Here is a 12,055-nt window from a genome sequence, read left to right as displayed (position 1 = left end):
CGCTGTACAGGACTGTCATTACCAGTTTCAGACGTTGCCATTTGGGCTTTCCACGGCCCTGAGGATTTTCACCAAGGTGATGGCGGAGATGATGGTGCTCCTGCGCAGGCAGGGAGTCACAATTATCCCATACTTGGACGATCTCCTGATAAAGGCGTGATCGAGAGATCAATTCTGAAGAGCGTATCGCTCTCCCTGAGAGTGCTGCAACAGCACGGTTGGATTCTCAATCTGCCAAAGTCACAATTGGTTCCAACGACTCGGCTATCATTCCTAGGCATGATTCTGGACACGGAACAAAAGAAGGTTTTCCTCCCATTGGAAAAAGCCCAGGACCTCCAGAACATGGTCAGAGACCTGCTAAAATCAAAAAGAGTGTCAGTTCATCAATGCACTCGAGTTCTGGGAAAAATGGTGGCAGCCTACGAGGCCATCCCCTTCGGCAGGTTTCATGCGAGGACTTTTCAGTGGGACCTTCTGGACAAGTGGTCCGGGTCCCATCTACAAATACATCAGAAAATAACCCTGTCCCCCAGGGCCAGGGTGTCTCTCCTGTGGTGGCTGCAGAGTGCTCACCTTCTAGAGGGTCGCAGGTTCGGCATTCAGGACTGGGTTCTGGTGACCACGGACGCGAGCCTCCGAGGATGGGGAGCAGTCACACAAGGAAGAAATTTTCAGGGACTATGGTCAAGCCAGGAGGCTTGTCTACACATCAACATACTGGAATTGAGGGCCATATACAACGGCCTACGACAAGCGGAGAATCTTCTTCACGACCTACCGGTTCTGATTCAATCAGACAACGTCACAGCCGTGGCTCATGTAAACCGCCAAGGCGGGACAAGGAGCAGAGTGGCAATGGCAGAAGCCACCAGAATTCTTCGCTGGGCGGAAAATCACGTAAGCGCTCTGTCAGCTGTCTTCATTCCAGGAGTGGACAACTGGGAAGCAGACTGGGGACTTCATCAAGAAGTTTTTGCAGAGATAACAAGTCTTTGGGGAATTCCTCAAATAGACATGATGGCGTCACGCCTCAACAAGAAGCTTTGGAGGTATTGTGCCAGGTCACGGGACCCTCAGGCAGTAGCGGTGGACGCCCTGGTGACACCATGGGTGTTTCAGTACGTCTATGTGTTCCCACCTCTTCCTCTCATCTCAAAAATATTGAGAATCATAAGAAGAAAAAGAGTGCAGACAATACTCATTGTTCCAGATTGGCCTCGAAGGGCCTGGTACTCAGATCTTCAGGAAATGCTCACAGAAGATCCGTGGCCTCTTCCTCTCAGGTAGGACCTGTTACAGCAGGGGCCCTGCGTGTTCCAAAACTTACCGCGGTTACGTTTGACGGCATGGCGGTTGAACACCGAATCCTAGCTGGGAAAGGTATTCCGGAGGAAGTCATCCCTACTCTGATAAAGGCTAGGAAGGAGGTGACGGCAAAACATTATCACCGTATCTGGAGGAAGTATGTATCTTGGTGTGAAGCCAAGAATGCTCCTACGGAAGATTTCTCCACTTTCTACAGACAGGAGTGGATATGGGCCTGAAGTAATGCTCCATTAAGGTACAGATTTCGTCCCTATCTATATTCTTCCAGAAGGAATTGGCTTCTCTCCCAGAAGTCCAGACGTTTGTGAAGGGAGTGCTGCACATCCAGCCCCCCTTTGTGCCCTCAGTGGCACCGTGGGACCTTAACGTGGTGTTAAGTTTCCTAAAATCTCACTGGTTTGAACCTCTTCAAACGGTTGAATTAAAATTTCTCACGTGGAAGGTGGTCATGTTATTGGCCTTGGCATCTGCAAGGCGGGTGTCCGAATTGGCGGCCTTGTCCCACAAGAGCCCCTATTTGATTTTCCATGTGGATAGAGCGGAGTTGAGGACTCGTCCTCAATTTTTGCCTTAGGTGGTTTCTTCATTTCATATGAACCAACCTATTGTGGTGCCTGTGGCTACGGGGGACTTGGAGGACTCCAAGTCCCTGGATGTAGTCAGGGCCTTAAAAATTTATGTAGCCAGGACGGCTAGAGTTAGGAAAACAGAGGCTCTGTTTTTGTCCTGTATGCAGCCAACAAGGTTGGCGCTACTGCTTCTAAGCAGACTATTGCTCGCTGGATCTGTAACACGATTCAGCAGGCTCATTCTACGGCTGGATTGCCGTTACCAAATTCGGTAAAGGCCCATTCCACTAGGAAGGTGGGCTCTTCTTGGGCGGCTGCCCGAGGCGTCTCGGCATTACAGCTTTGCCGAACAGCTACTTGGTCGGGTTCAAACACTTTTGCAAATTTCTACAAGTTTGATACCCTGGCTGATGAGGACCTTGCGTTTGCTCAGTCGGTGCTGCAGAATCATCCGCACTCTCCCGCCCGGTTTGGAGCTTTGGTATAAACCCCATGGTCCTTACGGAGTCCCCAGCATCCTCTAGGACGTAAGAGAAAATAAGATTTGAAACCTACCGGTAAATCTTTTTCTCCTAGTCCGTAGAGGATGCTGGGCGCCCGTCCCAGTGCGGACTAAATCTGCAAGACTTGTATATAGTTGTTGCTTACATAAGGGTTATGTTACAGTTGGAATCGATCTTTGACTGATACTGTTTTTTGTTCATACTGTTAACTGGTTGCGTATTTTCCAGGTTATATGGTATGATTGGTGTGGGCTGGTATGAATCTTGCCCTTAGATTAACAAAATCCTTTCCTCATATTGTCCATCTCCTCTGGGCACGGTTTCTCTAACTGAGGTCTGGGGGAGGGGCGGGGGGGGGGGAGGAGCCAGTGCACGCTTATACTAAAAGTTCTTTATAGGTGCCCATGTCTCCTGCGGAGCCTGTCTATACCCCATGGTCCTTACGGAGTCCCCAGCATCCTCTACGGACTAGGATAAAAAGATTTACAGGTAGGTTTAAAATCTTATTTTTTTTCATTTCTTAATAAGAAACTTTTTGCACTGGGTACCGCAAAAAAAATTCTGATACTCTAGAGCGCCGTGGTTCAAGAAAGTTTGGGAACCACTGTGCATAGTTATTTGACAAAAAAAAGAAAAGAAACGAAAATATGTAAAAAACAAAAACTCTCATTTTTAGGAAAAAGAATTTTAAATGCTGTGCTGTGCCCTTCCCGCGGTGATCTGTAGTGAAAAGATCTGTGTTAAAGATACATCATATAATCATATCTTCAAATAATAATCAGGGCAGTACGGATGGTGTAAATACGGACTCACAGCACTGAGGTCATGGGTTTGATTTTCACCACAGCCCTAACTGTTAGGAGTTTATATATTTTCCCTGTACTTGCTCCAGCTTTCTCCCAAAATCCAAAAATACAATGGTAGGTTAATTTGCTCCTGACAAAAATTAACCCTAGTGTGAATGTGTGTGCTCTTACGTGTGGTAGAGCAGAGCCATAACTAGGTGTGTGCTGATGATGCCTTGCCCACAGCGCAAATGCACTGAGGGCGCACCATCGGGCATCACACCTGCTAGCTCTGAGCCCAGACTGCTGAAGGCGGCACCGACTGTGTCCCGCTGATGGCGGCGCCGCCCGCCCCTGTCCCTCTGAAGCCGCCGCCCGCCCGCCTGGTCACAACCGTGTCCCGCTGAGGCCGCCCCACCCGTCCACCTGTGTTCCGCAACTTCCTCTGAACTTGAAGCCGCCGCCGCCCGCCCGCCCGCCTGTGTCCAGCTGAAGCTGCCGGCGGGCGGGCGGGCAGCTTCAAGTTCAGAGGAAGTTTTCAAGCCGCTGCTGCGTCTGTGTGACAGGCAGCCTTCTCAATGGCCCAGCGGCAGCCCGGCCTGACTCCCCTGCAATTCGGAAGCCGCTGCCGCCCACAAGACTCCTGCTGCTGAAGCCGCCACCCGCCCGTCCGTGTCCCCGTGAAGGGTAGGAGGGGAAGGGGTGTAAGGGGGATGCTGTCTGCCATACTGTGTTAAAGGGGGACTCTGACTGCCATAATGTGTAAAAGGGGGACTCTGCTGTAATGTGTAAAAGGGGACGCTGTCTGCCGTAACGTGTAAAAGGGGGACGCTCTCTGCCGTAATGTGTAAAAAGGGGGACGCTCTCTGCCGTAATGTGTAAAAAAGGAGACGCTGTCTGCCGTAACGTGTAAAAGGGGGACGCTGTCTGTCGTAATGTGTAAAAAGGGGACTCTGTCTGCCGTAATGTGTAAAAAAGGGGGACGCTGTCTGCCGTAATGTGTAAAGAGGGGGACGCTGTCAGCCGTAATGTGTAAAAAGGGGGACGCTGTCTGCCGTAATGTGTAAAAAGGGGGACGCTGTCTGCCGTAATATGTAAAAAGGGCACGCCGTCTGCCGTAATGTGTAAAAAAGGGGACGCTGTCTGCCGTAATGTGTAAAAAAGGGGACGCTGTCTGCCATAATGTGTAAAAAAGGGGACGCTGTCTGCCGTATTGTGTAAAAAAGGGGACGCTGTTTGCCGTATTGTGTAAAATAGGGGACGCGGTCTGCCGTAATGTGTAAAAAAAGGGGACTCTGTCTGCCGTAATGTGAAAAAAGGGGATGCTGTCTGCCGTAATGTGTAAAAAAAGGGGACGCTGTCTGCCGTAATGTGTAAAAAGGGCACGCTGTCTGCCGTAATGTGTAAAAAAGGAGACACTGTTTGGCGTAATGTGTAAAAAGAGGACGCTGTCTGTCGTAATGTGTAAAAATGGGATACTGTCTGCCGTAAGGTGTAAAAGGGGCTCTACCTGGTGTAGTGGAACTACTGTGCGGGGTAATTTGAATAATGGAGACTACTGTGCACTGTTATATGAATTGGTATTATTTTGTGGCCACATCCCTTTCCCGTGAAGCACTGCCGCCGGTTTGCGTTAAGGGGGGGAGGCGCCGATGCCGTTTCTTGCACACAGCGCTAAAATGTCTAGTTACGGCACTGTGGTAGAGAATATAGAGTGTAAGCTCCACTGCGACAGGGACTGATGTAAATGGGTAAATAGTCTCTATAAAGCGCTGGGGAATATGTGTGCGCTATATAAATAACTAGTAATAAAGAAATAAATAAACAAATAATATAATAATATAAATGAAACCAAAATTAATAAAGAGCCTATGTAATATCGTCACCCACCACTAGATGCCACTCGCTAATGTAACTTGCTGAGTAGTCCTCTCCGTACTCTCTATGACCCTCGCCTGCTTCCGGCTTCGCTCCGTTTCCCCCAGGCCGGCAGCTGAAGGGGTTGAGGCTAGATCCAAGTGCTCTGGACGGTGGAAGTGGCTGGTGGGATACCGGGAGAGGCAGCTGTGTACGGGGGAAGACATAGGCGGCTGCACGGGGGGCCTGAGCGCCGGGAGAGAGCCCTGTGTAACCGTAGGGCTATATATACTCCCCTTTATGTATGTATACAGCACTGGGGGCCCTCCCTGGCCTCTGTGCCCAGCTGATTGCTGTATACAGGCCCCTCTGTCACATCCCTCTCACTAACAGGATGACTGGGGGCAATATGGTGGGCTTGGGGAATAAACTACTGATCCCCATAGCTCCCTATTAAGTAAAGATAACCTATTAGTAATATATATATATATTTTTAGTGGTTTTAAACCAAAAAATTTGTTATTTAAAAGTAATACTTTGAATTACGATATTATTTACCCACAGTTTATGCCTCTTTTGTAGCCTTATGGCGGGATCTGTTTTATGAACTTGTTCGGAGTTGAATAAAGTGTCTTAATTTTATTGATAGTAAATATAATTTCAGCTACAGTACTGTATTGTGGAAGAAAAGATCACAGGTGAGAAGGAAATCACTTCTCATTTTTATTGGTGATTTTTTAATGATTTTCTACGAAATAAGAACAAGGAGTCCTTGGCGGCAGTGACGCCCCTGCATACGAGTCGTGTAAAGGTTGTTTATTTAGAGAGTTTGGTGTAAGTTCAAAGCCAAGGTTGAAGTGTTGTTTTAGCCAATCCCCTGCCACCTCGGCATGCGAACGCAACGTCCGGCTGCATTGTCAGTCTCTACAGGCAAGTGCTTCTCAGCCTGCTTTCGAACACAAGGTTAAACTTTTTTTCCTCCTAAACTTTGTTGTCCTAACATGGGCCGGAAAAAGAAGACGCTGCACGATTATGCGGCAGAGTTCACTGACTTGGCGGTCAGGAGACATTTGATTGAGCACAATGACACCGGGGAGACCTCTGTCATGGAGACTCTGTACTGCAAGTCTTGCGAGCTGCCTATGCGGGTGAGGAGGGACCGCATTTTGGAGCACCTGGCTTCCGGAAGGCATTACAGGAACCGGAGGCTGATCAAACAACACTGGAACAGAGCCCCTCTTTTAGTGTAAGTATGCTTATTCCATAATGGTCCATGATGCTCTGTTTGCTGCAGACCTGGTTGACAATAACAAACTATAAAATGGCTACTATTAAAGCACACATACATATGTAAGATGTATCCCTGAAATCTGCTTGTACACTAGATGATTCATGGCGCCCTTCACATTGTCGCAAGGGGCTACGACCCCTTAACCCTTGCACGCCCTGTGCAATATTTTTATTATATGGAGTATCACCTCCAATCATAATTTTATGAGTGGTTAAATATTGCACGGACAAAGGGCGTGCGATGGTTAAGGGGCTGTAGCCCCTTGCGACGGCGTGACCAGGGCACGATGAGTCACCTAGTAAGTGCTGTGGTTGGGAGAGTGGCGGGTGCAGTGGTGCCGCGGGTGGGGGAGGGAGTCAGTCCTGAGCCACCACAGGTGGGGGAGGGGTGGTTGCAGGGGTGCCACAGATGGGGGAGGGGCGGGGTTGCCGCGTGTGGGGGAGGGGTGGTTGCAGGGGTGCCACGGTGGTGGAGGGGCGCGGGTTGGGGAGAGAGTCCTGAGCCACCACGGGTGGGGGAGGGGTGGTTGCGTAGGTGCTGCGAGTGGGGAAGGGGCGAGTAATGCTTCTCCTGGAAGCAGCTAAGCTGCTTACCTTTGTTGGTGCTTCCTGCAGCAGGCGGTGAAGGCTCCTGTGCCCGGGCCAGGCACCACAGCTTCCCCCCGACGGTGAGTCCCTCTGCAGCTGAGTGGAGTCCAGGGAACACACAGCAGCCAAAGGGCAGAGCCTCCCATTGGATGTAACCTGTGTAGGAGGGCGTTTCTCATCCAATCAGCTGTGGGCTGGGTGTGATAGACCTGCCGCTAACCCAATGAGAGCTCCTAGCCATGCCCAGTGTTAGGAAATTAGTCAGATCTGGGCTAATATATAGGAGATAATCAACAATGATCTAGACCTCATTGAGTCCTAAAATTTGACCAACGTATTCTTGTGACAACATGACACATTTTATGTTTTCTCTGTGAGGCGGTCACTCTTAAATTTATACTTGAGGACTTTTGCTGGAGACCATCTAACGGGGCATTTGTTTTTACACAGCTCTCTGCCTACCACCACTGCTTCAAAGTCCTGTTGAGAGCTAGACTGTGGCTGAAAAATAACCTAGGTTTTGTAATGGCTGCGTGAATTGGGTGGATGTGCCTAGGGGCGTTGATGGGGAACCTTTGGCACTCCAGCTGTTGTTGAACTACACATCCCAGCATGCCTTGCTACAGTTTTAGCATGGCCAAATAGCAAAATGGTAGCAGGGCATGCTGGGATGTGTAGTTCAACTACAGCTGGAGTGCCAAGGTTCCCCATCACTGGCCTAGGGTCTTCATGTGTTGCATCATCCAGTTTATGGCTATGCTAAGCTTCTGTAGTCTTAACAGATGATGTGACATATGAAATATAACAGAGCTAATGGTTTACTGAATGATTGCAGAGCGTCCCAAGATCTGTGGCAGCATAACAACCACAGATCATCACCCATCCATCACCATGCTTGATGTTATGGTATGAGGGAGATGACGGTTTAATTTTTGCCACAAATGGCAATCTGTATTCAGACCAAACCATTCCACGTTAACCAGAAGATATGGTTCCAGTGAAGTTACTGGGATACTCTTTTTGTGAAGATTAGCTTCAGTCTTCTGTATTCTTAATATATACAGTACAACTCTACAAAGTCTGTCCCAAGTCAGGGGTGCAATGGGAGCAGGTCAGACTTGGAACAGATTCACGGGTTCCCTGCCGATTGGAGATTACTTTTCACAGACTATTTGCTGAATTTTAAAAAGCAATAATTAATGTTGTCCTGATATGTAACAACACAGGAGCACATTGACAGAACAGAGCTGTTTTATGTCCTCTGATATTGCAAATTAAAAGATGCAAACTGCTTTTCAGTACACCTAAAGGCAGACGGTCTGTTGTGCTTCGGATAAAAGACTTCCAGCTTTATGTAAGATATATTCATATCTGATAGCCTCATGTAACAGTTACATATTCTGTAGCTGAAAATCCTATTAGTAGGGTTTTTTTGTTTTTTTTAGCTAAAGATATTTTTAATTTAGGTTTATAAAATCCCTGGAATCTTTATGCTGCCTGTGATTTTGCTAATTAAACTTTTCACATTTTTTTTTTGTTTGTTCATAAAATAATATTTTTGTGACTTCCTACAAGAATGAACCCAGCCAGGGCTTGGAAAGGTGACTTTTTTTTCAAAAAGTTGAACCTTAAGAAATGTTCTACCATTTCTGATGATGATTTGGCTACTGCCCGGCAGCAGTAGTTTTAGGATAAACCAGATGTTCGTAATTAACAAGCCAGCAGCTACTGCAGACCTAATAGCAGGGTATTGTAGGAATCCCTGATTCATGTCTCTGGTGCATCTCTCTAGGCCTATTGTTTAGCTTTGTCCTTGCAATATCACCATGATAATTTGTTAAAGGCGGTTATAACCCAGATGGTTTTTTGGGTTCAGTAGGATTTACCAGCGGCTGAGATGCGGGCCGACAATATACTGACAGCGGCATCCTGGCTGCCAGTATCCCTGCAGCGGGGTGAGCGCAAAGAGTCCCCTTGCGAGCTTGCTACACTGTTCGCGCTGTGGGCTCAGTCGTGGACACCCACAAGTGGGAATAGCCCTGTTGCGCCGGTATTCTGGCTGCCTGCGTTGCCAGCTGTCAGGTTCCGGCATCGGTATCCTAAACGCCGGGATCCCGACAGCCGGCAAATTGAACATATACCGCTCTTTTAACATTTATAAAAAAAAGGTTTTCCAGGATAGTAGAGAGCTAAAAAGTTAATGCTTGGCAACGCCTATGTACGTGTCTATAGTTTGCATGGTATGGCCACAGTAAACACTACTTAATACTTGTAAAAAAATAATAGTGACACAAGTTTTTGAAGCTAAAGGGGCTGATTCAGTTGTTTTGACATCTGTTTTTTTTACCTCCACCTAAATGGTAAAGTATTGACGTCCAAACAATTGTCAGACTTCAATTGTGTGTGGGCGCCCGTGCATACCGCACAAGTTGCGCCCAAGCAGACAGGGTTTAGCTTCATAAAACTGCTAAACCCGGCTAAAGTCCTGCTTTGGATGCCGAAAGTTCTGACTTAGCACACATTTCCTCTCGCAACTCAGGTAGCTGCGAGAAGTGGTGTCATCCGCGCGGCTAACGGGCGTCTAAACATAACAACAAATGAATTGTTCCGTTTTGTGCCTCCTAGTGGTAGCCGTGGAGTAAAACAATTGAATTGGCCACAAAGTGTTTATTTTCTGCATTTTTGGCCCCCGCCTGAATTGCCCTACTGCAACTTTTGTATAAATGGTGATGTTAAGAAAATGACTCAAACTTTTTGTAGCTTTAAGACCAAATAAAAAAGTTATTTTGATTAAGGCATTACTACGCTGTTCTGAAACTGCTGCTTCAAGTCCCGATGTCCCCCGGTTAAACGGATGAAAGTTTTGGGACTTTTAGTGTATGCTGCATTTTGAGCCAATTTCAAATCTAATTTAATAATTTAAACTATTGAAAATATATCTACTCTGCAAAAATGTTACATATGAGTGCCTGATGGAGCACAGGTGCATTTATCAGATCACTTGGATGTGATGAGGATCTTGATCAAACAGTTAGTGGGGTCTAAGTATAGTTTAGAGATTGATAGAAGTGACTTCGGGGTATATTTATTTATTATTTATTAACAGTTTCTTATATAGCGCAGCATATTCAGTTGCGCTTTACAATTAGAACAACAGTAATAGAACAAAACTGGGTAAAAACAAACATATAAAGGTAGGAAGGCCCTGCTCGCAAGCTTACAATCTATAGGGAAATAGGCTTAGATACACAAGGATTGATGCTACCTATTGCATAATGGTCCACCAGATTGCTAGGTTCTTAATGGGTTGTATGATGATACCCCACAAAGTTGGCCAAGTGTCAGGAGGGTGTGAGACTAAAGAAAGACAAGATATGTGATTTTATGAATACTCTACAGAGGATGTAATTAGATAGGGAAGCACTGAAGGTTATGTGGGTGGGTCTGGAATTTGATAGGCTTGTCTGAAGAGGTGAGTTTTAAGGGAACATTTAAAGGTTTGGAGACTAGAGGCGAGTCTTACTGTGCGTGGGAGGGCATTCCACAGAGTGGGTGAAGCCCGGATAAAGTCCTGTGATTTTGAGTGTGAACAAGTAATGGGTGTGGATGAGAGACGTAGATCTTGTGCAGAGCGGAGAGGTCGGGTAGGGAGATATTTTGAGATGAGTGAAGAGATGTATGTTGGTGCAGTTTGGTTAATAGCCTTGTATGTGAGTAAAAGTATTTTATATTTAATACGGTAGAATACCGGTAACCAATGGAGGGACTGACAGAGCGGATCTGCAGACGATGAACGTCTGGCAAGGAAGATTAGCCTCGCAGCTGCATTCAAAATGGATTGTAGTGGTGAGAGCCTATGTTTGGGAAAACCGGTCAGGAGACTATTACAATAATCAATGCGGGAGATAATGAGAGCATGGATTAGAGTTTTTGCTGTGTCTTGTGTAAGATATGGTCGTATTTTGGATATGTTTCTTAGATGTATGTAACATGATCTTGAGACAGATTGAATGTGGGTAACAAAGGACAGTTCAAAGTCAAGAATGACACCTAGGCAGCGAGCTTGTGGGGTAGGGATGATTGCCGAGTTCTCAACAGTGATAGAGATATCAGGTTGGAACTACTATTGGCTGGTGAAAATATAATTAATTCTGTTTTGGAAATATTAAGTTTGAGGTGGCGAGATGTCATCCAAGATGAAATGGCAGAAAGGCATTCAGTGACACGGCCCAATACAGATGGTGACAAATCAGGGGAGGATAGGTAGATTTGAGTATCATCCGCATACAGATGGTACTGAAATCCGAAAGAGTTGATTAGTTTGCCAAGAGATGTGGTATAGATAGAGAAAAGCAGAGGACCTAGGACTGAGCCTTGCGGTACTCCAACTGAGAGAGGTAGCGAAGGAGAGGTGGAATCAGAGAAACGAACACTGAAGGAGCGATTAGATAGGTAGGATGAGAACCAAGAAAGGGCTGTATCCTGAATACCTAGGTATTGTAGTGTTTGTATGAGAAGAGAGTGGTCAACAGTGTCAAAAGCAGCAGAGAGATCAAGGAGAATAAGTAGAGAGTAATGTCCTTTAGATATAGCAGTGACCAAATCATTCACTACTTTAGTCAGTGCTTTTTCTGTGGAGTGTTGGGCACGAAATCCTGACTGAAGTGGGTCCAGTCGGCTGTGAGAGTTGAGAAAGTGTGTGAAGCGAGTGTAGGCTAGTCTCTCAAGTAGCTTGGAGGGGCATGGGAGCTGAGAGATGGGACGATAGTTAGAGAGTGAGTTCGGGTCAGAGTTTTGTTTTTTCAGAATGGGAGTAATCACTGCATGCTTGTATAGAGAAGGAAAGATACCAGTAGACAGGGAGAGATTACAGATTTTCGTTAAGGCTGGGATGAGCACAGTAGACAGAGCTTTACTAATTTGTGAGGGTATAGAGTCAAGGGGAGAGGTATTAGAGTAGGCAGATGAAAAGAGTGCAGATACTTCATCTTCATTTGTAGGATCAAAGGAAGAGAAGGTGTTAGAGGGTTCAGGCAGGGAATTGAGCAGGTCACTTGCTGTGGAAGAGCATACCATTTCATTTCGGATCTTGTCAATCTTGTCCTTGAAATAGGAAGCAAGATCTTGCGCACTG

The 12,055-nt window shown here is 46.6% G+C and overlaps 1 protein-coding gene across 3 annotated transcripts in view; it reads left to right on the top strand.

The window, feature by feature from the left end:
- Positions 1–5,112: 5,112 nt before the first annotated feature.
- The window catches only part of LOC134966547 (uncharacterized oxidoreductase YrbE-like), an 84,599-nt gene continuing 77,656 nt past the window's right edge, over positions 5,113–12,055 (top strand). For 2 of the 3 annotated variants that reach the window (XM_063943375.1, XM_063943373.1), the window contains exon 1: positions 5,115–6,289. In XM_063943375.1, the coding sequence (XP_063799445.1) occupies positions 6,045–6,289 (245 nt within the window). In that variant the 5' untranslated portion in view covers positions 5,115–6,044. Of the gene's footprint in view, positions 6,290–12,055 lie in introns of all 3 variants that reach the window. The other variant, XM_063943374.1, reaches the window with a different exon arrangement.

Source organism: Pseudophryne corroboree, chromosome 10, assembly GCF_028390025.1.
Source record: "Pseudophryne corroboree isolate aPseCor3 chromosome 10, aPseCor3.hap2, whole genome shotgun sequence".
Classification (NCBI taxonomy): Eukaryota; Metazoa; Chordata; class Amphibia; order Anura; family Myobatrachidae; genus Pseudophryne; species Pseudophryne corroboree.
This window is presented reverse-complemented; position numbering and strand designations above follow the sequence as displayed.